The sequence below is a fragment of the Lissotriton vulgaris genome, chromosome 6 (assembly GCF_964263255.1).
Source record: "Lissotriton vulgaris chromosome 6, aLisVul1.2, whole genome shotgun sequence".
In the NCBI taxonomy this organism is placed as follows: domain Eukaryota; kingdom Metazoa; phylum Chordata; class Amphibia; order Caudata; family Salamandridae; genus Lissotriton; species Lissotriton vulgaris.
The window spans coordinates 396,727,388-396,755,320 of NC_141694.1; the positions used below are offsets into that span (position 1 = coordinate 396,727,388).

Sequence of the window (27,933 nt, forward strand, 5' to 3'; positions counted from 1 at the left end):
TCTGTATGTTGGGGTGCGCTGCCCAGGGCGGGGGGCCACCAGGAGTCATCCCAGGCGGAGGGTGTGTTTCCCAGAATGAGGACTTCCGTCTTGTCCGAGTTCAGTTTCAGGCGGCTGTTCTTCATCCATTCGGCTACCTCTTTCATCCCTTCGTGTAGGTTGTCTCTGGCAGTGGCGGGGTCGTTGTTGGGGGAGAGGATCAGCTGGGTGTCGTCGGCGTAGGAGATGATGGTGAGGTTGTGCTGGCGTGCGATGTCTGCGAGGGGGCCCATGTAGACGTTGAAGAGGGTTGGACTGAGCTAGGAGCCTTGAGGGACGCCGCAGATGACTTCGGTGGCTTCCGATCTGAACGGAGGGAGGCGGACTCTCTGTGTTCTCCCGGCGAGGAAGGAGATGATCCACTCCAGTGCCTTCTCCTGGACTCCGACGTTGCTGAGGCGCTGTACTAGGGTACGGTGGCAGACAGTGTCGAAGGCCGCGGAGAGATCTAGGAGGATGAGGGCCGCTGTTTCTCCGTTGTTGAGCAGGGCACGGATGTCATCGGTGGCTGCGATCAGGGCGGTCTCGGTGCTGTGGTTTGCCCGGAAGCCAGACTGCGAGGGGTCGAGGGATCCGTTCGTCTCGAGGAAGGCGGGCAGCTGCTTGTTGACGGTCTTCTCGATGACTTTTGCAGGGAACGGGAGCAGCGAGATGGGGCGGTAGTTCTTGAGGTCGTTGGGGTCGGCTGATGGCTTCTTGAGTAGGGCGCTGAGTTCGGCGTGCTTCCAGCTCGCCGGGAAGATAGCGGTGTCGAAGGAGGTGTTGATGATGTCCCGCAGGTGGGGTGCGATGACAGCGTCGGCCTTGTTGAAGACGTGGTGAGGGCAGGGGTCGGTCGGAGATCCGGAGTGGATGGAGTTCATCGTGCGGATAGTGTCTTCGGTGTTGATCGGAGTCCAGGCGCGGAGGGTGGTGGTGGGGGGCGGGGGTTCGGTCGTGGCATGCGTCGGTTGAGTGCTGAAGCTGTTGTGTATGTCCGCGATCTTGTTGTGGAAGTAGGAGGCGAGGGAGTTGCAGAGGTCTTGCGAAGGGGTGATGTCGTTGTTTCCAGGGTTGGGGTTGGAGAGCTCTTTGACGATGTTGAAGAGTTCCTTGCTGTTGTGTGCGTTGTTGTCCAGTCGTTCCTTGAATGCGGTTTTCTTGGTGGGGCGGATGAGTTGGTGGTGCTTTCGGGTGGCGAGCTTGAGGGCAGCCATGTTGTCCGGAGTTGGGTCTCTGCGCCAGGTTCTCTCGAGGGCTCGGCAGTTCTTCTTGGAGTTCTTGAGTTCGTCGGTGAACCATGGGGCTTTCTTGCTGCCGGGTCTGCTAGGCGGGGTCCTCAGGGGGGCGAGGTCGTCAGCGCAGTCGCTGATCCACTTGGTCAGGTTGGTGGCCGCCTGGCTTGGGTTCGGTGTGCCGGTGGGAGGGTTCATGCTCAGGGAGGTCGTGAGTTGGTCGGCTGTGATCTTGTTCCAGCTTCTGCGTGCAACCTGTTGCTGGTGGTGGTGGATCGTGGTCCTTCTGAAGCTGAAGTGGACGCAGCTGTGATCCGTCCAGTGGAGTCCGGTGGCGTGGCTGAAGGCGATGTCCTTGCTGGATGAGAAGACGGGGTCGAGTGTGTGTCCGGCGTAGTGGGTGGGGGTGGTGACCAGCTGCTTGAGTCCCAGGTTTGCGAGGTTGTCCAGCAGGGTGGTGGTGTTGCGGTCGTTGTTGTTCTCCAGGTGGAAGTTGAGGTCCCCGAGGAGGATGTAGTCAGCAGAGCAGAGGGCGTGCGGGCTGATGAAGTCGGCGATGTCTTCGCTGAATTGTGTGCGTGGTCCCGGGGGTCTGTAGATGAGGGTGCCTCTGAGGGTGGTCTTGGGGTTGATGTGGACCTGGAAGTGAAGGTGCTCGGCGGGTGCGAGGGTGTCGTCGGTGTTGGTCGAGATGCGGATGGTGTTCCTGTGGATGATGGCGATGCCTCCTCCTGTGTTGTTGATGCGGTCCCTTCGGATGATCTTGTAGCCATCTGGGATGGCGATGGCTATGTCGGGCGCTGAAGAGGCGTTCATCCAGGTTTCCGTGAGGAAGGCGACGTCCGGTGAAGAGGTGTCGAGCAGGTTCCAGAGCTCGACGGCGTGTCTGTGGACGGAGCGGGTGTTGATCAGGATGCATTTCAAGTGGCTGAGGCTGTTGCTCGTCTTGGTCTTGGTCGGTTCTGGTGTAGTGGAGGTCTGGATGCAGGTGAACTTGCAGGAGTTGCAGCAGAAGGGTCCATGGGTGCGTCTCGGGGTGGCTCGGTAGCACCCCGGGATTCTTCCGGCGTTGAGTGCGTGGAGTTCGGTGGCGTTGTAGGTCCGGCGGGTGGGCTGGTTCCTGCGGGGGCCAGGGGTCTTGGCACTGGGCGCGGTCCAGGCGTGGACGGGCGCAGACGGGCTTACCTTTGGCGCACCTTCGGTGCTCAATCGGTGCTCCCGCTGCGCGCGGTCGCTCTGGGGGCGGCATAAGTAAGGTCTGGGGGCGTCATAAGTAATGTGATGTTTACATGTGGATTTACACGATTGACCTTCTGGAATTACTCTGTAAGGAATGGCACACCATGTAGGGTGTTTTTTCCGAAAGAATAAGTTGGTCTATGGGATGCTGTTGAGAGGAGGGTTGCATCCATCAAAGTGAGAGCAGACTTGTGATTTTACAGATTTTAAAAAGTATTTCTCTTTGGGAGCCATGCCTTCATTCTTTGGAGCCCTGATAACTGATGGTAGACACTATTACATTGAGGTTTAACTGACTTGGAAATGTGAGCCAGTTTTAGGTTTTAATCTTCAAAGTGCATTTTGCAAGCCAAACCTGAACTTCTTCTGGTTAGCCTGCAGCAGCAGAGAGGATGGATTTGATTTGGGGTATACTTAACTGGAGCTTGAACTTTGGCCTCCTACATTTTAGGATGATTTAAAGGCAGGTGTTAAACTGTCTCCCTTGATATGAAACTGAGATATAGTTAGATACTGTTGAAGTATATGTGGATGCTCATCACCATGTCATCCAGTAGAGTTTAATTGTGTGTCACGAAGAGATTAAAAATGATAGGCAAGGCCTAAGTAATGCTATAAAGTCACATAGATTTGAGAAGTTCACCAGGACCACCTGTAATCTCTTCAAATATAATTTGAACCTCAGTAGCATTTTTCTGTGAATTCCCACTCTTTTCACTTAGTTGCCAGAAAGGATTTGTGGTCTACGATGTTGATGTCCAGAAAAATATTGGTTATCTTGACCTCTGCCTTCTGATCCTATTTGACAGCACCATGATCTTAATCTACCAACTGCATGGTTTGTCTCTCTGCTTCGTCTTGATATGAAGCAAGATTGGAATGTGCATAAGAAGGAAACTGCACTGGAACTTAAAATGGGACACGATGGTAACTGCTTACTCAATTACTTTGCCAAAAAGCAGATGGTGCATGATGGACTGTTATTAGTCATAATCATCACTAGTCATAATCAAGGACCATGTTAGGATTTTGGCGAAGGTGCAATATTTCTCCTTCCTTGAGATCATATGGTAAGATGCCTTGTAAAAGGTAAATGTTGATGGTCTTTACTTCAGCATGTGTGCTGCTTCTGTTGTACTTTTTATGATACGTTATGTTGTGTCAATTTATTTGTAGAGTGCATCTACAACCTAATGAGTGTCCCGGTGCTCCACGAACAGCCAACAGCAACATTTAATCTCTTGCTGTCAGACTTTCCCCATTTCAAAGAGTAATGTTTCAAGAGTTTTACTTTAAGCTACATTGTATGAAATGCATTTAAATGCCTTTGAAATAGCCTTTCATCTCTTGGCAGCTAAAACTGTGAATATCTGAAAACCTGTTCTTTCCTCTAAAAGGTTGAACTCATTTGCTGAAATCATATTTTTGATGGGTTATCTGTCAAAACATTTCCTGAAAACAGAGTTATCTACCTAGATAGTTTTCCAGGTGTGTATGTCAGACTTTTAATTTAATCAATGTCGTTTCGTCAAATGCAGAAATCTGGTAGCATGAATCCAATGCAAAGGTACATTTGCTGATAAGGTCTCTATCAGTTGTAATTTTTAAATAAGATTATTTGCTTCTCCGAAGAGAAGTGTATTGCAGTAATCCAATCTACTTAAATCCATTGCCTTTGCCATTTGGATTCTACCATGTTACAGAATCAGCTAGCAAATCTTTCCCAGTTAGTTTCTGAGGAGGAAACAGCAGGAAATCGTTTAATAATGTGAGCTTCAAAGCTCAGGTCCATATCAAAGGAGACCCAAGATTTTCTGCTGCTTTTTCTGGGGCAGGGACTAACATGTGATGGTTGCCAATAACTTGACCATATCCTGTTGTAGTTCAAAATATTCACCTGAGTAATCTTTGGTTCATGTTCTGGCATTGTCTATTTGTCATGTATTTCTCTAAATTATCATTAACCCTTCCCATGAATGCCTTAAAATATTAGATAATTTTCCATGTCATCCGAGTACATCAGAAAGGAGAACCTTAAGGTTTTAATTGTGCCTGCTGGGTGTTAAATAAATTGGGATTCAGAGAGAAGTCCTGTGGAACCCCTGTTATACTGAGGAAATGTTTGAATAATGGTTTAGCATCTTTATTGCTTAGGTTCTTCCACCCATGTAGGGTTCAATCCAATTCAGAGGTAAGAGTATTGCCTCCAGGAGGATATGTGCAGGAACTTTGATGTCTTTGTTTTTTCTTTATTTGGTAGCTGTAAATTATGTTAGTGAGTAAAAGTGAAGCAACCTAATAAATGTAGGGCTCATACTTGATTAGCTAAAGTTTTCTGACAAGCATAATCCATGGAGCCTTCTAAGTCTGAATCACAGGAAGGGAAGGCCCTCTATCCCATATTTTGAAATGGTTGGAAATATAAAATACGTTTCTCAATATTAGAATGAATGATTAGTAAAGAGATTTTCTTGAACAGGCCATTATGGATGCAATGGGTGATTTATTTTTTCTTGTTCACGTTTTACTTTTTGATGAATTCGTTTGTGAAAACGTGGAAGTTCTTTTCAATGAGAACAGCCGATTGGCAGGACTGGGGCTTTTTCAAGCTGAGCGTATGTTTTATCAACAAGCAGAAGAATTTAAAAAAGCAATATTATACAGAGGAAAATTAGGAAAAATATTACTTTAGTTATGAGAAGTGGTTAACATTCTATAATCCATGATCTGGGTCGCAGTGGTATGACAGGGCAAGTATAATGCACCTAAAGTAGCAAATGTGAAGCAAAGTGGCTATCAGTGGCACACTGTTTTAAACACACAGCTGAGTATTTATTCCGAACTGTTAATTCACATTATGATTACATTAATCTTTGTTCCACTTGAGAAGTGAGTTTGACCAAATGCTCGGGGGTGTATGGACATTTGCCATATTTGTAAAATGTAGGAATTGTAATAAGACTAACTTACACTGTGAAATATTTGGAAACATTTTTGACATGTGCACGCAACAAAGTTAATATCACTGCATATGTATTTTGTACGTCAATAAAAGGTGGGACTATCTTGAAAGGTTTTGAATGTGCATTTAAATTATGGTTAAATTGTATTTCGTCTGCCTATGATCAGTATGGTGACACCCTGTCCTTGTAACCTACTCTTAGTAGCGGATTTACCTAGGATTTGTGATGGGTTTGCATCACAAAAGTGATGCAAATGGTGCGAGCTGTTTGATGACCACTGCAGAACATTTGCTTTGGGTCGGTCCGTCAGGGTAATAGTCCTGATCATTGCAAGGGTCTCTTTTCCATAGTTTGGTCAGTGCAAATGCCAAGAAAAAAAGCACAATAACTATTCTCAGGTTGCGAACATTCCTCCGGTTTACTAATTCAAGTTTTAGCTTTAATTTGATGTTTTTCGGAGTATATAACAGGGCAATAACATGAGATGTATATGTGTACAAGTGTAATTCAAAAAAGTAAAGGTAATTACGAGAAACGTCATGCTTTAGGAAATATTTCGCTCCTGGTAGTTTTTTTCACAGCAACTTTCCATGACTGTTTTGACAGTGTAATGCGCATTCTGCTGTGGAAAAACAAAATCATACTTTTAAATATATCTTCTGCTTTCCAAAGGTGTCAAACTGCAACAGCCAAGCAACTAAACATCTTAACAGATTTCTGGTCTGTTTGTTCTGTGCTTATATTATAGACAGCCGAACTGTTCCCTAGGTCTGTTTTTAAAACATAATGAAAAAATGTAATACATAGCAAAATATTGAAGGGACGGCGGGAGAGACTGCAGGAATGGATATAATTAGGGATTGTTTGACAGTGCATTCAGGAAGAATGAGAAATGCAGCATGAATTGCTTTACAAGCAGGGCAAGATCAGGCTTCGTGTTGTTCCGTGTATTTCCCAGTGGTACATGCTGCTTCATTGCTGGAACTGTTATAGCCGGGAAGGCAGTGTCACGCGAAATGGGCGCTGTCCTGAAAAATATCTGCAACTTCCCTGGTGCATTTAGTTGAAAAATAAATAACCTCGACACATGCATTTTAATATAGAGAATAACACATTTTTTTACTAGTCATAAACAAAGTCACTCCAGTGTGTCAGACAAAATACCAGCGAAAGATGCTATACGTTGCAATTGAAATCTCACCCAACACGTGCATCTTTCACACAGGCTACTCTCCAGAACATTTCAAATTTAATGATAAAGAAAACACAATCGTTTCGGAAAACATACTAAGGAAGTCGTATATAACACTATCAGGGAATCAATCAGGACTATTCACAGAAATAACTTAGGGGCATATTATCAAGGGGGTTTATCTCCGCTTTTTAGGCTTTAAAAGCCAAGAAAGCGGAGATAAAATTATCTCCCTATTACCAAGCTGTCGCTAACACCAGTTAGTGACAGCTAATAGGAGATAGCGACCATCTTGGGCCTTGCTTTGCATGTCAGTGATATTTATCACTAATGACATGCAAAGTGGGCGTGCCAAGATGTTAGCGACTGGAAACAGTCCCTAACATCGCTATCTCCTATTACCAACTTTTGGAGATATTCGCGCTAAGCGCGAATATCTCCAAAAGCTAACACCTGCCCTGAGCAGTTCTTAGCCATGTTATCCAATGGGAGGTGGATAACATGGCTAAGAGCATTTGCTCGATAATGCATGAATATCGCTGACTTTTCAGCGATATTCATGCATTTCGGCCGTTTTTTATCGCATTTGCGATAAACCTTGTTAATAGCAAGGTTTATCTGCGATAAAAATCGCCGATGTGCGGCGATAATTTTTGTCTCTAAACAAGTTAGAGACAAAAATTATCGCTAGCTGTTGGTAATATGCCCCATAGACTTGTGAGCAAATTTACATTTACACGTGTAATTTAAATGTACACATTTGAGTAACTTTTTCTAATTTTGGTTATTCACAAAATCTGAGAGCAAAGCTACTGAAAATGTGTAACCTAAATGTCTCCACTCCCTAAACAATTGGGTGGAGTCTAACTTGCAAGTGTAAGTTAATGCTAAAAGAAACTAGTAGCAAGTATTTTTCCACACATGGCTAAACCCTAGCAGTACACCACCATCCAACAAAAAAGTAATGGCGCGAGCAATTAAATAGTAAATAATGTTAAATTATATTAAATAATTTACAATAGCCATACATAGAAATATATATATAAATGTATAATTTTATTTAAAATGTTATGGATATATATTATATAAAAATAATTCATAATGTAGAGCATATTTTTAATGTAATTTTACATTATTTTATCACTTTTTAGAATTAAAAAAGTGTACAAGATAAACTTTATTAAAATATAATTAATTTAATTCTAGTAAATTCATACATCACTTAAGTACCGTTGTGTAATAAATAATATGTTATTTTTTCTTTAGGTGGAAATATTTTTCAATGTAAACCTCTGAAAAAGAATTTTAATTAATGATATTTACAGTAGTTGAATGTATAATTCAAAATTAAGTTAAAAGTTCTGCTAATTTTTTATGTATTTCAAAATTAAGTTAAAAGTTCTGCAAATTTTTTATGTATTTCTTTATTAAAAATAATTATATGAAATTAATCTACGTTATTATTTATCATAAAAATATGTTTAGTTTTTTTTCCAAGTTAAATAAAAATAAAAAGAAATTCCTATACTTCACCTTGCGGAGATCTCTGGCCTGAATGCCTAGTCGCCCTATGTCTGAAGTCAAGGTGAGTGGTATGACAACACCTAATTCTGCTGCAAATAACAATAAAGCTGTTGGCAGGGCACTCTCTTTTTTTACTTTTCATTTAGAGCCCTTAGGAAAGCTTCACTAGGAGTTCCTTGCAAGTAATGAAGTCAGTCAAAGGGAAAACAAACAGATGGGCCGCCAGCATAAACACAATGGATGCTCCATTATGGCTCCCAGGTCATACGTTGGACAAGCCATAGCTGTATGAATTAGTTGCGTATTCTTATAATTGTACAGCTGCATGTTTTCTTTGTTTGTATATTTGGCTGCAACATCATGTGTGGATTTAAGAATGATTTGCATGTTAGTCGGAATTGAACGGCAATACAGTTTCCTTTCTCTGTAACTGTATATTAGCCAACGAATAGCTACTGATTGCACTGGACAGGAGGCAAAGAGTGCATGTATTTATTTTCCCAGTTTCTCAGTGCAATTTTAAATTCTTGGTTCTGTCTGTTACAGTGAAGGGAACTTGTATGCGTCTAAGTAAAATTCATGAACCTGTGCTTTTATAATGCTTGGTGTTTAAATGTAATCAGCTCACACATTGTTTGATCTTGGCAAAGATACATTTAGCTATTTGCTAGAGCTAATGAGCACCATGTTTAATGTTAATGGAAAAAATACATAAAAGTGGCAAGAAAAGGAGGTTTTGTTGTTCATAGGCCTGCTTGCAGACCATCATGCTGTGACCGGCCATTTTTGGTGTTAGTCCGGTCCCACACTACCGTCTATAGCCTAGCCAAATGGCTTCGCAAGAAATATTACAAGAACTATAGTTTCAAAAAAAATGTGTCACACTGCACTCTGCACCCTCTTATATTTCGGAGATGCAGGTAGAACTGAGTATGAGTGAAATCACTTATTTATTCAACGCATCATATTTGAAAATTCCATAAACATTTCCCAAAATTACACTTTTAGAGCTAAAAGTAGTTTGCCTTGAAGGTGAGAACATTAAATCGATCAGTATACATATATCTCATAGCTCTACTTGAAGTTAATTTTTTGCCACTTTGGGCCATATTACCGAAAGTCCCACAGGGGTAAAATTGGAGGGTGGGTACATTTATTGCACCCCTGGAGCTCTGTAGTATTATAGAATGGGAGGCAGATGCTTTTGTGGCCCTTCCACTGCCAGCTTTGTCTGCATTACAGAAGGACCACACAAGTATCTGCTTCCCCTTCTGCAATACTACAGAGTTCCAGGGATGCAATAAATATACTCAGCATCCAATTACACCGCTATGGGACTTTCAGTGTTAAGAGGGCATTGCCTCATTTGCAAGGGGGTGTGTCCCAATGCAAATTAGAGAAACGATTTGCTTCTTCTCCTGCACCATATTATGGAGGCAGGTGCAGAGCAAAGAGGTCACCAGGATGTGCTCTGACTGTCCATCACAAAACTATGACACAGAATAAGTATGCTCTGGGAGAACAACCCTCTGGATGGTGGAAAAGGGGCTTCCATGGTCCTCTAGATAGACCCCTGCAGGTGGCTGCAGAAACGCACTGCACCCGCCTACAGGGGGAACTCTGCCCCACCATTTGAAGTAAATGTGGTGCCACCTGTACAGGGAAAAAAGGTGTGGCTGCTTCAATCACTTTCATTCACTAGTGCACTGCTCTCATGGCAGTGAAAATTCAAGTCTGCCCTGGGGGCAGCGCATTATCAGTAACAAGGACCAATGTCCCTGTTTTTCACCTAGTAAACCAAGTTGAAGGTGCGGCTCAGTGCAAACAGGGACAATGTGCCAACTTTTTTAACAAGGCCCCTGGAGGACCTCTCTTCTACATTAGTAGCTTGAATTTCAACCAACTGCTCGAAGCTGAACCATCAAAATTATAATTGTCCTTGTAAGAAAATGTCTCTTTTTGCAAGTAGGTGTTGGTTTTGGTCTCTGTACACTGAGAGCGTGCAAACCAGGCCCCAGTGCATGTGCACCACACCCCTAAAAACTTGTTGAATCGGTTAAAATCCTTCATTGTACACTTAGCTTAAATATAAGTCGGAAGTATAGTATTCTGCGTGCCCAGGGCCTGCAACTTAAATGTCACTAGTGGACTGCAACACCTATTGTACCGCCACTAAATTGACCATGTAAAGCATGACTCTAGGACGGCCACAGCAAACTAGATGAGCAATTTGAACCTGTCTAACTCACCCTTTTTGCCATGCCTAAACTTTCCTTTTAAAAAGTAGGAAGTCACCCCTTAAGTATGCCTCACCAAGCCTAAGGCACTGTGCATTGTGTTTAAAAGCAGAGCATATGTATTTATGTTTTTACATATTGTTTCAGAGATAAGGTCCCCAAACCCTGTTTTTCACTGTAGCAAGGCTAGCTTCACCATTGTAAACACTGAGTTACTTTATTACACTTAATAAAGCTAACATCAGATTGGAACTAGGCCTGGGCGGAGTTCCGCATAAGCAGCGGAGTGAGGTAAGTTGCACTACTTGTGCTGATTTTTAGCACAAGGAGTTTATCTCACACTTTAAAATCAGTGCAAACGGCACTATGCACAGTGCAAGAGGACAAAGGTTTCTCCTCTGAAAAGACACAGTTATGATTCTGCATTTCCCGCACTGGGAGATTCTCACTGGTGAAAACAACTGTGTCAAGATTCCTGCTAGTGCTGAGGTTCACTTTGAGTACCTGCGCTTCACCAGGCCACTGTTGTTTAGCCCTCCTTCGGACCCAGCCTGCAGCCCTACCTGCCAAAAAACCATCAGAACTATATTTTTCACCTGGACAAACATGATCCATGTACCTGACAGTAACTCTGGGGTTGTCTTAACGTTTGACTTGGGCTTGTTCTAGTGTGACCAGAAAACCACTAATGGTACTTTGTCTTTTTAGGTGCAATTTTGACTTCAGATTTGGGGACCCAAACATTTTTTTAGGAGTTTTTCTATTTCTTCATGAAACTGTACTCTATTGTTATAAATTGGAGTGCACCTGCACCTGGAACAGAATTGTGACATTATGACTTGATGATTACTCCCATTCACTCCAACTATTAATCCACTGTTCTCATCACTTTGACAGAAGACAAACACAAGAACAAGAATGGCTAATGGTAAACATTGAAGCATTTGCCACTTACCTCACTGACAGCATCACAATTTCAGATTTGAGAGCGACATGTGAACCATTTCAAGAGACACATTGCCCAGAAGTCTTAGAATATCTGGCAGCAATATCCAGTTCTTTAGAGACACAAACTCAGTTTCAGATCATTCATTCCCAGCACACATCCAATACCATATTATATCTACCATGCAGCTTCAAGCTTCATTAAAGTACTCAAAATTACAACTGAATTATCCATCACTTCAGGAATTACATTGGCTGCCTTTTGTCTTATGCTGCATGGCATTGATACCTAACATGAAATCTTACCTAGGAGATAAGATCAAGACCCATCAGTTAATGTAAAAAAAACAGCAGCAGTGTTCCAAATTGCAATCAAGCATTCCAAATTGTCCCCATAAATTGGATTTCTTGTACCCACTTAGTGAATCAGATTATGAACAGTCTGTCATTGCTTTATCATTTTACCTTTCTTAGTGGTACTTGGTTCTACCAACGTTGCAGGCCACAGTCACTTGCTTAGTATACTTAAGTGCTGTGCTTCATTGGTTGCAGAGTAGCTTTGTTCATTCCATGGACATGATAGTAAATGTACTCTCTAGATTTGGCTTGCACATAATTATGTTGTAATTATGCCTGCATCAAATATTGTAGCACTGTTTGTATAGCATTTGTTTTCCAATTATGCGCTTCATTACCCATTTTGCGTTTTGCTCAAAATGAGAGCTCATGCACCTAGGAATATTCCTATACATATCTCTATTGTCAACCAATGTGGCAGTATAAGGGAAGATGTAATGAATCATAAAATAAATGTTTTAATTAAATTAGTATTGCCAACCCCTCTTGTGTTCGCATCAATTAAAGCAACAGTACAGTACTACATTTCAAAACACTGCACTGCAACAACAAAAAAAGGCTATGGTTTAATAATTAGACATGTTGACTTTATCCAAGAAGGTAGTTACTTTGGTGGTTTTACATGTGCGAACAAATCATAAGAATCTGCTTTAGAGTGACTAGTCCATACTATAAACTGTATATTTTATTACTAGTTTTATTTAAATCATTAGAAATATACCATTAGGTTGTTATTCACAGAGTGAAGTAAACAAACATGTAGGTCTCAAATTGTAAATTAACACTAAAAATAACAAATAAATTATCAAAAGCAATATTACAAAATGGAAGTCATAATAAAGCAAAAAACTAATTTTGTTAATTGTTTATTGTGCTAAAATGACAGTGAGAGTAAATGAAAAATAGAAATGTGGAAATTATGGGTGCCTAAACTGCAAATTATTGCTACAGGTAAATTATAATTTAAAATGCACTGCTGCTTTTATGTTATGAAGTAGAATTATTACTTTATAATGGATGTTAGTAACTTTTCCAATCATGAATAAAACATTAATTATTAACTTGTTGTTTGGTAATACACGCTGCACACTAAGTCTTTCTTATAGCTTGAGGTAGAATTAAAAATCAATTTAAGACAGCCTCAAAAATATTCCAATTTCTGCTCCTCTATATAATTAGAATTAAAAAGTGCAACCTTAATATTTATAAATATAATGTGGATTAAGCAAATTGCTGGGAAATCAAGGAGGACACAATTTGACTAGAATTAGCACACTGATCAAAACTATTTAATTTCACCAAAAAAAAAATATTGAATTTGCCAAGAACGGTTCTGCTATTAGGGAGGACTTATTAAATATTTCTCTGTTAATCAGAAGAGCAAAACACAAGACAGGTAATTTGAACTAATTTGAAGTCAGTGATAGTAGACCATCAATGAGAGAAACAGAAACACATCTCCTTGCTGCAGAAAGATGCTTACTCCAGGACACAGCTCCTGGACTCCTCTGGTGGACGCCACCTAGAAGTTTCTTCCGTCAGAGGACGTAACTGCTTGTAACTCCTTGTCTCAGTGACCTGGATAGTTATGCTGGTGGGAGCTTAGTTTACTGGCAGGCCACCTAAGCCAGGCAGGTCAAAGTGTAAATACCAAACAAAGTGAATCCACTCATCCTCAAGTTTGGGGGTTGAGCACAGGGCTAACAACCTTGCCCCATAAAAGGTATTTGTTACTGAAACAGCAGCAAGAACCACTAATCTTCTGGGCATGAAAGACTTCCAGTGTATCTGCATGAGAGATAAGATTGACTGTAGTCCAAGCTGCAAGGAAACTACTGACAGGATGACAAAATTGGATTTTGTAACGTATAGACTATGTATGACACAGGAAAAGGTGGCTCAAGAACAACTGGAAGTAGGTGGACCTGGCAAAATAAAAACCACCACAGGAGAGACTGTACTTTACGTAGGAAGGACTGATAAACAACATCACAAAGAAGAAGCCTTCATGTTGAGCAATGGAACACAGAAATCTCTAATTGAGCAGACTTGTGACAGCCAGGCTAAAAGTCATTCACATGAGCAGCACCATTATCCAAAGCTAAGCTCCAACAAATCAACAGTCAAGGACATATTATACCAACAGATGCAAGCTTAGCATGAAGCTGTGCTTGAATCATTACTATAAGATTTACATGGGAGACTTGAATGCTAAATTGTGAAATGACAACATGAACCATGACAAAGCCATGGAAAAGGAAGTTTGTGGAACAATGAACTACGATGGACAAAGTCTGTTGGAATTCAGCTCCACAACAAATCTGATCATAAGAATGACTAGCTACCCCCACCTTGATACTCACAAACCTGGCACTCACCCAATGGCAGAGGCAGAAACCAGTTGGACCACCTGAAGATAAATGGCACCTGGTGATGCTCACTGCAAGACTGAGGAGAGGAGCTGGCGTTGGCATTCAACACCATCCGATGACTGCTTTTGTGAAGCCGAAGCTCAGAACAGAATGGAAAGCATTATGACTAAAGCATTTTCAATGTGACAAAATTACAAGACCCCAAGATCTAGAAGAGATTCATCTTGGAAATAAAATACAGGTTCCAACTCCTGGCAGACATGACAAATCAGTAAGAGCCAGATGTAGTCAACAAGAAATGGGAAAAGGTCTCTTCAATATATGTGAAGAATAGAGAAACATGACCGGGGACCATGACAAAGAAAAGGAAAGAATGGATAAGACAAGACACAAGGCATGCTATTGAAGACAAGAGGGCATCAAATAAGAAACTCATGGAGAAAAACTCTGAGAGGCTGTAGGAGAAGTACAAGCAATACTATATAGAATCAAACGGAACAGTCAAAAGAATGACAAGAGCATATAAGAAGAGTACATGGATAACCTTGACAGCGAAGCAGAGGAGCCAGCCAGCAGAGGAGAATATAAGAAGGTCTTCAGGATCACAAAGATAGTGGTAAATATTTCACAACATACAACACTCCTAGCATAAACAGGCAAGGCAGACTACTCACAACCAATAGAGAGCAGGAAGCACACTGGGCCGAGCACTTCAAAGAAGTCTTGAACAGCCAGTACCAACAGGCAAAGTGGACATCTAAAAAGCGGAGACAGACTCGTATGTGAACACAGCACTACCATCATTGCCATGCGACCCCTCATGAATTGTCCCCTCTTGTCCAAGACAACTTGAATACAAGAATGTTCAAGAAAGACCCTGAATCTTCAACCAAGACTCTCAAGCCACTGTTTGTGGAGAAGCGTGGCTCAATGGTTAGAGCGGCAGACCCTGATGCAGAGGTCTGGCCAGGACCAGGATTCAAATCCAGCCGCTGCGGCTCTTGGACTCAATTTCCCCGGACCTGATAATTCTCGCCTCGATGCCTAGTCTAATGATGGGTCCCACTCTGTGACTCTAGGCAATAGCTTGCTTAATCTCCACAACGGCCCAGCAGTGCTGTGGATGCCTGGCTTCACCTTGGGGCTGCCCCGGAGTGGACATTTCACAGGAAAGCCAGGATGGGTTCCACAGTGGTATGAATACAGCGCTACCAGGCCTCCGGGTAGAAGTGCGCTATATAAATACTCTACATATATGTTTGCATAAATATGGGAGGGAAAGAAAGTACTGATGCCTGAAACAAAGGCATAAATGTGCCATTGAGAGGGGACCCCTGGGCCTGAATTTCGTCTGACGCTATGCGAGGCTTGCTGTCTCCAACAGGACTGTTCTGGGCACTGTCCCAACCAGTAGCAGTTCCCCATTTTTTTCCTGCATTGTTTTTCTGCACCTTTGCCCAGCCTTGAGAGGGTGGGAGATGGAGTTGTTTTCTGGTCGTACATTTTCCATTTCTCCCAGTCATCCATTTTGTTACATTGAGCTCACTTTGGGTTTAGCCGAGTCTCCATTTTGTCTCCATGTTGTCCCCCTGCTATTCTTGTTGTTGTAGCTCCATATGACATGAAAATAAAAAAAGGACTCTCCACTCTGCCCCACACTGGTGGCCATCTTACGAAGGCATTCTTCCCTCCCCACTCTTAATTAGCTCTCTGAGTCTATTGACCAGCCTGGCCCACCACTATTATTACTCTTTATTGCTAATTGCATTTCCTCTATTTTACTTCTAATTTTACTGTTAATAACATGTGAATTTATTTATGTATTCATTGTCTAGCTCTACTGCTTATATATGTATGTTTACACGGTTTGACCAATGTTTTTTACACTTTGTTTTCACTGTATAATTGGTTTAATCGATTTGTTTCTATTCCCATTCACTATTCCTCTCTTCTTGCACTTTCTTTTATTTTAATTCTAATTTTACTTTTAATAACTTGTGAATTTATTTATTTATTCATTGTCTAGTTCTACTTTTTATATATGTGTGTTTACACGGTTTGAACCATGATCTTCACACTTTGTTTTTCACTGTATATGTGGTTTAATCAATTTATTTCTATTTCCATTCACTATTCCTCTCTTCCTGCCGCCCCTCACACTTTTTATGTGGCTCTTATCATTCTATGCTGCACCTTTGAATGTTCCACCTCTAATGTTAAAACGTTACTGCTTTTGCTTACCCTAACTTTACTCCCCCTTTCTTTAGTCTGCACTTTATACCCTGGTTTTCTACTGTTTATGTGGGCTATACCTTACTGTTTCTATTCTCATTCACTATTCCTCTCATCATGCCCCCTAACACCTTCGCCCACGATTGCTGAATCTCCTATCTCAAAAATTGGCCCTGACTCTTGGTCCATCCTTTACCTCCCCCCCCCGCACCCCATCTCTCCAAACATGCTAAGAAAAAACTTCAAACATAAACTCTTGTTTTTCATCAAGAAACTTTATTTGCCGAAAGTCACAATAGCCCCACCTCCTCCAGTATTACCAACTACATCTTCTTCACTAAACGCCCATCCAAATGAAAAAGCCTATTTCTCCGACACCTTCCTATCACTATCCGCTGCAAAATTCCATATGGTATGAAACTCTCCAACACCCTCTCTTCATCCTTTCCTGGTGAAATAGACATTTCAATATTCAAATCGGGAAACATACTTATTCAAGCATCAGAAAAATACCTCTTCACCACTTCAGCACATTATCCCAGAATCTCACTCCTACCCTGAACCCTTACCTCCTGCACCCTCAACACCTAGATGCCTTGCTACCCCCGCTCTCCCAAGTCCCCCTCTCTCCTCTCACCGATACACCCACCTCTTTCCCTAACCCTCCTGTTTATACCCAACCTCAATCGACTATGCCTGCTCTCAATACGATAATTAATAATGACACCCCCAACCCTCAATCCCAAACAGTGACTACCTTCCTTCCATCCGCACCCTCTTCAGACTCTCTCACTTCCCCCTAAGCCTCTCATGCCCTCCCCCCTTCTTTCACTCTCGCTCTTCAACCCCACCACTCCCCTCTTCTCCCTTGCCCCCTCACCCTCATCCCGCTGTACCCTTTCCCCCTGACTCTTCTAGCCTTCTTGAAATTCATGTCCCTCGCCCCATACTCTGGCGCTAACCCACACGTCTATAGGCACTATTGTTTGCCCCTCTCCCTGTGATCCACCCCTGAACTCTTCTCCTCCATCTCCTACATCTTATGACTCTTCCTTAACTCCACAAACCTCCTATTATCCCCTTCTAACGATTGATGAGCCACCCTACCCCTCTCCCCTTCTTGCTTCTGCACTAAAATGCCCCAGCTGCACAAAATCCAATTCCTTCTCTTGTAACTCCCACACTCACCCCCTTACTGCTCACCCTACCTTCCTTTTGCCTCCCCAGCCAACACCATCACACACTCCCCATATCACTTCCTTGATCCCCATTATACCATCCTACACTATCCCTCTTTCCCATGCCCCAACCAACACTACCAAAAGCCGGAGGATCCCAACTTCTCTCCCCCCTCTCCAATTACTCCCCCCCCTCTGTAACTACCCTCTCATACCCCCCCAGGTTTCCCCCCCTTCCTTTTTGTCAATCACCCAATCCCCAAGAAATTTGCCACCTCACACCTCATGAACCCAATTGACCACCTACATTCCTCACTTCTTACTCAATCACTCCTTAATGTTGAACTACTCCTCTTGACCCCTGTCTTACAACTTGCCTCCCTCAGAAATTATGCCTCTCTCCTCTCCAGGAACTACTCTCTGGATCTCACCAACCCCACTGTCCCCTCACCTAATTTCAATGTGCTTGATTTCATAGCGTCTCTCATTTCCCCCTCAATCACCTCTCCTTCTAAAGTTCCTAACACTTATATTCTGCCCAGCCCACCCCTCCATCAGAACTACCAGCCCTCACCAGACCCCCTAGAACTTACCAATGTTTTCCCCCATACACCGCTAAGTCGACCTCCCCCTCTCATCATACGCCCTGCCCAGTGACCTTGGGAATTAACATGAGCATGACCTCCCCTGTATCTTCCTTGACTGACGATCTCAACCCACTCGACCCTCCACCCTTCCCTATCCATCCATTCCCACGTGACCCCTATAACCCCTCTGATCACCTTAGAACCCCCCGACACCCTACCTCTCTTGTGATCCCCACCCCCTCACTCTGCCATCCCAGTTCTTCTGGGAACGAGCAGATATCCCCTATTCCCTCCATCACCTAGGTCCCCACAACAACTAACGTCTATCCCCCTATGTCCCGCCACTTTTTACACCGACATCTTACCCCTCATCTGCATGCTGATTAACTGCCGATCTGCCTCATGCCACACTACAGAAATAGCTGAAACCATTCTCAGCGAAAGTATTGCCATTGCTTTCTTAAAGGAAACATGATTCAACCCCCACTCCACCTCTATCCTCGATATGCTCACCCCTCCTGATAAGATAGAATTGATCAAGTTGGAGGAGGACTTGCCATTATCTTTAAAGATGAACTAAAACTTGCGCAGGTTCCTCTCCGAGACCCAGCCTCCTTCGAATACCTCTGCGCCAATCTTACCACTCCTGGTTCCCCTACTATCTGCCTACATACCTTCTACCACCTCCCAGTAATCCTATCCACTTTGCCAAGGAGCTGTCTGATCTCATCATCCAAGGGTCACTCTCCAACTCCAGGAATCTCTTCCTTTCAGACTACAATATTCACAGGAATAAAACTGAAGACCCTGCTGTTAACCTCCTTAAAGACACCATGGACATTAGTGACTTGACTCAACTCTAAGGGTGCCACCATTGATGCCATTATCTCTAGCAAAGATCTGGCCTCCCTCTCCAAGATCATTCCAGTTGACTGGTCTTACCACCACCACCTTATCCTCTTCACCATGAACAGCTCTATTACTCGTCCAACCCCAAGCTGCAGCTTACAAATGAAACAAACCCGAAACCTTCACCTCATTCCACCTGGCGAGCTGGATTCTATAATTAAATCTCGAATGTCACTCCCCCCTCTCTCCCATAGCACTACTGGCCTAACTGATCATTGCAACAATTCCATCCTCGAAGCCCTTGACCAAATTGCCCTACCTAAACTTAAACCACTAAAAAACATCCCATCCAAATCCTGGTTCAACTCTGACCTAAATAACGAAAGACGTGCCCTCAGGCAGTCTGAACGTGCCTGGAGGAATCAACCTTCCTCTTCTAACTTGATACTCCTTAGAAATGCCAGAGCCAACTACAAAAAGCACATCTTCAGTGAAAAAGTCTCCTTACTTCATTCCCAATTTGACAAGGCTAGAAACCGTCCCAGAGAACTGTTTGCCATTGTCAAAAAACAAACCTCCTCTGGCCCTCCAAAACTATTAGCTACTGTCGAGAGATGTGAAGAAATTGCTAGCTTCTTCTCTAACAAAGTCAACAAGATTGAACTATCTTTCTCCACCCCCCTCCACTTACCCAACACCCCCTCACACCCCACCTCCCCATAACCAACACACCCCCCTAGCACTCCAACTGTACCTCTGCCCACTTCCCTCCCCTCGCCTAACTCCCCTCAATCCTCCCTCTCTCTACGCCAGTTTGACACCAATTCCATTGACCTCCTGCCAAAAAACAATGCTTCTTGGAATGAATTTTGCCCGATTTCTGAATATGATGTTCTCACCAGCATCTCCAAACTCAAACCTTCCTCACATACCAAAGATCCTCTTCCCGCTCACTTGGTTCAAGAACTTAAGCACATCATTGCCCCTCTATGGACCAACATTATCAACTCCTCCCTAGTTACTGCCAGTGTTCCTGATTCCCTCAAACTAGGTCAAATCACCCCTATCCTTAAAAACACAGCTGCGGACCCTAATGACTTAAACAATTTACGTCCGATCTCAAACCTTCCCTTCCTTTCCAAAGCCCTTGAAAAATGTGTCCTGTCACAATTGGATAAGCACATCAACACATTCAATCTCCTTGACGCTTTCCAATCAGGTTTTAGAAAGGGATGCAGCACGGAAACTGCGATGCTTAACATTACTGACGACATTCACAGCTCTCTGGATAGAGGCAAATCCTCCCTCCTTATCCTCCTTGACCTCTCTGCGGCCTTTGATACTGTTAATCATTTCACCCGTCTGAAAACTCCCAAAGACCGCTTCGGTTTAAACAGCAATGTCCTCAAATGGATCACCTCTTATCTCCATAAAAGAACCCAACAAATAAAAATGAATGGTTGCCTCTCCAGACCACAACCTGTCTCACTGGGTGTCCCACAAGGCTCAATCCTCTCTCCTACTCTTTTTAACCTCTTCTTGGAACCCCTCACAACTATTCTCAAACAAGCTAAAATCAGTTACCACCTTTATGCCGATGACACGCAACTATATTACAAGATCAAATCACACAACAACATCTTACATCTCAATGATGCCTTGACCAAAATTCAAGCCTGGTTCCATCTTAACCACCTCAAACTAAGGGGCCGATTATGATTGCGGATAATCCGCATCCTCCGGGCCAGCGGAAACCACCGCCGGCCCGGAGGATGCGGATTATCTGCTGCGGACTGGAAAAAGACCCCCGCCAGATTAGGATGGCTGGGGGATCTATTTTCCGTCCGCCACTTTTCCGCTGCGGTTGCCTTCAGACCGCGACGGAAAAGCTCTAACATGGCTGGCGGTGTCTATCAGACACCGCCAGTCATATTAGGATAGCTGCGGTCATATGCCTTTCCATGGCGGCATTTCCGCCGTGGAAAGGCATGCGGTGTTGTCTTCGGGGGCCCATTGCGGGCCCCCAGGGGTGAAGGGGGGGGGGGTGGGGGGTGCACATGGGGGTACCTGTGGTACTGCATGCAAAGGTAAACATACATTTGTTTAACATTGCGGCGTGTGCTGCTTCGAGCAGCACCCGCCGCCATGTTAAAAATACAGGATGTGACCGCCAGGGTGGCGGTCACATACTAATTAGCACGCCCTTGCAGCCCCTGCGGATGGTCCCTCCTCCTCTGGGGTGGCGGACGGCCCCCTTAATGCCCAAAAAAATGAAATCATCCTTTTTGCTCCCAAAAATAACCCTCTGCCTATCCAACACCGGATTGCTGATATCAAAGCACTTAATTGCCCTCTCACCACTTCCAACTCTGTCAAATCCCTTGGCATTAGCGTCAATCAGAATCTCAATCTTATCCCCCATATTAAAAACACGGCTAAAGGTGCCCTCTTTACTCTACATCACCCTAAAAAAATCAAACCCTTTATTCCAATCGACAACTTTAAAACCATTGTATAATCAATTTTTCTTTTCCAGAATTGACTATGGCAACGCCACCCTTGCTGGCACCCTCAAAATCCATCTTGCCCCGATTAAATCTGTTCTCAACCTGGCGGCCAGGCTTATCTCTGACGGTAAGCGTTATGATCACATCTCCCCGGTCCTCATAATTCTCAAATGGCTCCCAATCGAAGGCAGATCCACCTACAAGATTGCGTGTGTCACTCACAAAGCCCTTCACCAAAACACCCCCTCGTACCTTCCTGACAAACTCCTAAAAGCAGGATGCACTCCTTAATCCTATTGAACTATCTGCCCATTTACTCTTTGCAGTCCTCTACACTCTCCCTTCCACTATCTTTCCTACTCTCGCTCTCCTTCTTCCCCCTCTAACTAACTACTTGACCCCCCAATTTACTTTTTAAACAGCCCTCTTCTCCTTTACATGATCTCTGTATTTACTCTTTCTTTTCCTTTTACATTCGGATGACTTTATCGCCTAGCCTATGTTAACAATTTGCCGTTTATTGAGTTTCTTTTTCATGATGTGTAAAGTATCCTGTAAAGCGCTCTGATACACTTGGGTCCAGTAGCGCCATCTAAAACCTTTTTAAATAAAAAAAAAGTGCATTAAGGAATCCCGAGTAAAATCCTGGAAAAAATCATGATACAATGCAAACTGGATTCTGTAAGGGCAGAGGGTGTGTAGAGCAGATCCTTACTCTACGCAACATCATAGCTCAGTGCACAGAGTGTCAGACACACCTATACATCAACTTAATTGATTTCTAGAAAGCCTTTGACAGTATTCACCATGAAAGCCTATGGCTTATAATGAGAGCTTATGGCATTATGCACCAGATAGTTATCCTCATCAGAAGGTTCTACAATGTTTTTACCTGCAAGGTGGAAGATACTGAGTATAGTTTCAAAGTCCATACTGGTGTGAGACAGGGATGTATATCATTGTTGTACTTTAACCTGGCGATTGACTTGGTAATGCAAAGCACAACTGAAAACCAAGTCAGATAGACCTTATTCTCTAGATTAGAGTACCCTGACTATGTGAATCGCCTAGCCTTGCTCTCTCACACACACCAGAATCTGAAGGAGAAGAAGCCTCACTCAACATCTATGCACAGCAAGTGGGCCTAAAGACCAAAATGAAGAAATTATGTGTACATCCTAAAACCCTTCGCCAATGAAGATGGATGGAGAGGACCGAGCCATGACTAGATAGCTCAGCTACCTAAGCAGTGCCATTAGACATGATGAAGGGGCATTGAATGACATCAAGAGCAAACTGAACAAGGCCAGGAATATCTTAAAGATGCTGAACAATGTGTGGAGCTCATCTCAGTACAGCACCAACACCAAGCAGAGGTGATACCAGAGTTGTATGCCATCCACCCTCTTGTATGGTTCAGAATTCTGGTGAATGGCGAAAAGCAACATAATCAAACTTTCAGCCTTCCATACCAGTAACATGAAAATATTCTAATGCATTTTCTGACTATGAACCATTTTCACCAGCAATTGCTCACCAGATGCAAGCAAGAGAACATGAACACCATGATTATGACAAAAAGAAGAAAAGAAGATGGATAGAAACACCATAGAGAAGAAAACACATCACTATTACAAAACAGATCTCCACTGGAGCCCAGAAGGAACATTGAAGAGAGGCATGCCAAAGGACACCTGGAGGCAAACTGTGGAAATAGAAATACAAACCCTGAATCACATCAGGCACAATACAGAAACTTGCGAAAGAAAGACAGAGTGGAGGTATTTCACTCCGAGTCCATCACTACCCTAGAGCCTGGTGAAGCAGGACATTTGATGGTTGATCTTGAGGCCGCCCAGGATTTAAGTACTTTGATTAGTGTAAAGAGAATTGTATCAGCCATAAATAAAAGCTCACTGGTAAATGCCCCTGGTCCTGATGGCATGCCAGTGAACATGTGTAAAGTAAACACTCAGTTTTGGGCCCCCTTACAAATGTGATTTGAGCAACAATAGTTGCCCTATTAATCCTATCCTGGAGAGAGGCAATAAATGTCCCAATTTTTAAAAAAAGGAATAAGAATCTACTCTTCTGTTATCATCATATATCCCTATTGGGTGCCAGAATAAGCATTTTGGGCAGTGGTTTCCTTATAAGGTTGGAGGACTGGGCAGTGAGTAATGATATTCTTTCTGATGTCCAATTTGCTTCACATCAGGCATTGGCACAATAGAGCAATGTTTAAACTAATCACTTCTAATAGGGAAGTATGTACAAGCAGACAAGGGTGCTTTACATATGGTGTTTATGGATTTGTCAAGCGCATTCGATAATGTAAATCAATATAAACTATTGTCCATGCTAGAAAAGCTGGGTGTAGAAAAACACTATCACTTTTTTAAGATGTTTACATTGAGATACTTCTGTGAAGATTAGGTATAGCCCAAATGGAGAGTATTTTAACTCTATAAGTTGCAAACGGGGAGTCTGGTAGGGTAGTATTTTGGCTCCCTTTACTATTTTTAATCTATATCGATGGGTTGGAGAGTTATTTATCGTCACACATGACGGGTGTCTCAAAAGTAGGAAGCTGTTTCTTCCCTACCTTATTATATGAGGATGATGCAGTTTTCATTTCAAGGACTGCAAACGGTCTGCAAATTTTGATTAATGCTTACTGTGCTTTTATGAATAATTTAGATTTGAAAATAAATCGCTCTCATTCTTTTACCCTGATTAGTGGCCCTAAATGCATAAAAAATAAGTCTCACGCCTGGCCCTAAATGCATAAAAAATAAGTCTCACGCCATAGTCATCAAAGAACATTTTAATTTCTTAGGAATCCCCTTTAATTTGGCATGCAAGTGTTTTTTGAATTGACTTTGAGAGCGCAACAGCTCTCTGATTTCTTGAAGCACTTTTTCGTTTTGCTCCTAAATTGGACCACAAGCCTGCCAGGAAGATGCTACTTCTTTATAAGTCTAAATGTATTCTGATGGGGGGTTATGGAGCAGGAGTATGGGGCTATTCAAACCCTATATTCATTCAACAGGTCGTAAATGATTTCCTCTGGAGACTCCCTGGTGTTTCACCAAGCACTCCAACATGCATCTGTCATGTTGAGATTGGGATGACTTATACAGAGGACACCATAAGCCTGGCCCCCCTTATGGGTTATGGTCTGGCAAACACCAGAGGCGGGCCTTATAAGACTTGTTTTAAAAGATGTTTTGGCTCTGGATAACATGATTATAGTACCCTGGCTTGCTTATGCAATGGACTCCTTTGTGAAAATTGGAATCTTAGAGTATTTTTCTAAATATATAGACAATTGATTAAACAAACGTCATATTAAAGCCTAAGCGATTGCAATCAGTGGTAAACTACTTTTCTCTGGTCCCTACATATAATTTGGAATTTTAGCTAACATTTACCCAAAAGTTGCAATATAGATCACATTTAACTCTCCTGCGTCTTGGCACTTTACATTTTATAGTAACTTTTAGCCAGCAAAGTTTGTGGTTCTCATCTCTTCCAATTTGTCCCTGTGACACACATGGAAAGAGGGAAAAACAGGGAGAAATATTCTCCTACCAGAAAGAAATATTTCTCCTTGTTAAACCTCCACTAGGGAGGCATAGCATTGTGACACATTCCCAAGTCTACCACTAATGGTAAATCCGGGAATGGGACAAAATTAATGGGTGGATGCGGGGAAGCACCCACTCTCCACCCATGGAACATCTCCCTGGGGCAGAGTAGCGCAATGCAGCGATTTGCGCTACGTTGCGTTACTCTAGATTTATCAGGCCACTCAAGGTGGCAATGCGTGGCTTGATGAATCTTACTAAGAAGTTGCTTCACCCTTGTGCTGCATTGCAAGGCGAAAGGGCAATGCAACTGCTTGATAAATCTGTACCTCCATGTTTAAGAACACAGTTTTAAGTTATAATTGCTGCAAGGTTTTTAACTGTTATGGAATGCTTTCAGAATTTGTTATGTACATTTGTTGACCACTCTATCAATTTGCAATTTAACTGTTGCAATGGAAATTTTGACTGATAGTTACTGAATTTTTAATGTATTGTAGTATATGATGCATTGTTTATATTATACCGTGCTAAACTTTTATGAAGATTTGTCTAATCATTTAAATTGACTGGCTGACTCACACTATATTATATAATATAGTACTTACAATACTATATAATATAAGATAAATAAGAAGATCTGTATTTTAATATTTCTTGCAAATATGCACTTGAATTCATGAAGGTTAAAATCTGCTTCCTGTTCATTTCTCGTCAAGGGGGGTTAGACAATAAAATGTCTGATCACTGCAAGCATTGTTCTCCAATGGATTCAATAAAGCATTAATCCTTGCCTTTCTGACTTCTCGCCATGGGCGGTGTTTGTGTACTCCTGCAATTCATGCTTAGGCTCTTCTGTACATATTGATTGATTGCATTGAGAACGCTTTTCTGTACATATTGATTGCATTGAGAACACAGGAAAATGTACAAGAGTGGAGAGCTATATTCATTGAGCAGTACTTATCCACATTATTAAAAGCGATGCCGTTGAAACTAGGCATTGCAGAACAAAAAAATGTAAAGGGAATATTGTAAAATCAATTACAAGTGCATCAGAGGAATCACATTTTAAATCATATGGGAATCATTTAGAAAGAAAGCATGGGGCTCTTTTCTAAGTGGATTTGGCATCTTTGAGTCAGCGAAAAAAAGCTGAAAAGGAGCAAAACGTTGAAGTCCTAGATGCAGAGATGGATTCACATATGTAGTGATAATATAATGTGCGCATCTCAAAAGCCACGCATCACAATGTGCTTATTACATTTTACGGTGGAAACAATTGATACTAACAGATTTATATAGAGGCGAACCTCGTAATATTACAGTTAACACTAGCGTTGAAAACACGTTGTAGTTACACGGCATGTGCAGAGTTAACTATTGCTTACCATATCCAATTGGTAAAACAATCTTCCATGTGCAGTCTAAATTACTGCGATAATTCCCAGGAAATCCAGGCGTTAGTATCACACCAGTCATGCTTGTCAGTGTACCACCGCACTTTGCTATAAAGAAAAAATATAACTTAATTAAAAAAACAACTTTTTTTTATTAATCAACCAAACTGTTCGACATACAACCTTTATATTTACATGTGGTATTTTAATATTTGTCTTAAATGCCATAGCTTGTTGAACACTGCAGAAATAGCTATGTCATTTGTCATTTTTAGAGTAAAAATGCACAATCGTTATCAGATGTAACCAAAGGGCCAACCAGTTGTAGTTCAATTTCATAAAATGCTGTGATTATGTTTTTTATGACAATTGTACTAATAACCTGGTACAAAATAATGTTTCGAATTTGCATACAATTGTATGTTTTAATTCATCGCTGCTCTTATATTATCAGAAACTCTAAGTAATTGTAACCAATGTTATTCCATCTAATGGGCTATTGGATTGCCCTAGGCATATCCCAATTTGCAGGTACCATTTATATTTTTTGCTCCTATGTTCGGTTTCTACAAAATATTGTTTCACATGAATACATTACACATCATAAAACTTGGTATGATAAATATATCACGTGGAAATGGATCTGAGTACAAACACACTTATGCAATACATCTGCCTTTCAACTTTGGCCTCAAAATTATAATTTAGCTATTTCCCCATTTCGTAGTGGATCATCATGGTGCAAGTTAGGAAAGACATGTAATTCCGACATCCTGGAACTAAAGCTAACTTTGTATTAGCAAGCCCAATTAAAGCATCCCCCACTCACCCCTAAGAATGAGCCCATTTCATCCACTTGGCTAGTGACAAAGAGACTCTTAGTGCTAGAGTGGACTTCCACATCCAGGCCTCATACTAACTAGAAACACAAGGTCTGCAGAGATAAGAGAGAGGAGAAGGTAGGATCTCATCATGGTAAAAACCAAAACTTGTATCTATAAGCCCATTTAAAGAATCTAGAGAATCCGTCTGGTGTAAGTACATCATAGCTAGAGGAGTGCCTCACGATTCTGAAGGGAAACAGTTTGAAGCCTGAATCAGAAAACTGTTTTTGTACATCATACTGGATCTCAAAGAGAAGGCAAATATACTTGACCGCACACACCGAGTGAACTCACACTATCACTGAATCAACAAACCATTAGACATGTGTCCACAATTTTCAGCAAAAAGAATCCATCACGAAGGCAGTAAGGCCACCAGTCAGACCACATTTGAGGAGGAGACTTTTAGCCAGTGACTGAGTTCCTGAGCTGCACAGATGCAGGGTATGATGCGGTTGGGGCATGCCTTTAGACATATGCCTCTTGGACAGGTCTCTACATCAAGTGCACTGAAGATAGAAACATTATAGGTATGCAGATCTGTCAGATGACTCTGGGACCCGGAGTCACTGTCTACATACAGCAGGCCACAATCTCTGGAACATACAAAGGGTAGATAGTCCA

The 27,933-nt window shown here is 42.4% G+C and overlaps 1 protein-coding gene across 1 annotated transcript in view; it reads right to left on the reverse strand.

Moving 5' to 3' along the window:
- The window catches only part of CSMD1 (CUB and Sushi multiple domains 1), a 3,932,590-nt gene that overhangs the window by 1,022,835 nt on the left and 2,881,822 nt on the right, over positions 1–27,933 (reverse strand). The window contains exon 40 of the mRNA XM_086925641.1: positions 26,417–26,533. Coding sequence (XP_086781767.1) covers positions 26,417–26,533 — 117 coding nt within the window. The remainder of the gene's footprint in view (positions 1–26,416; positions 26,534–27,933) is intronic.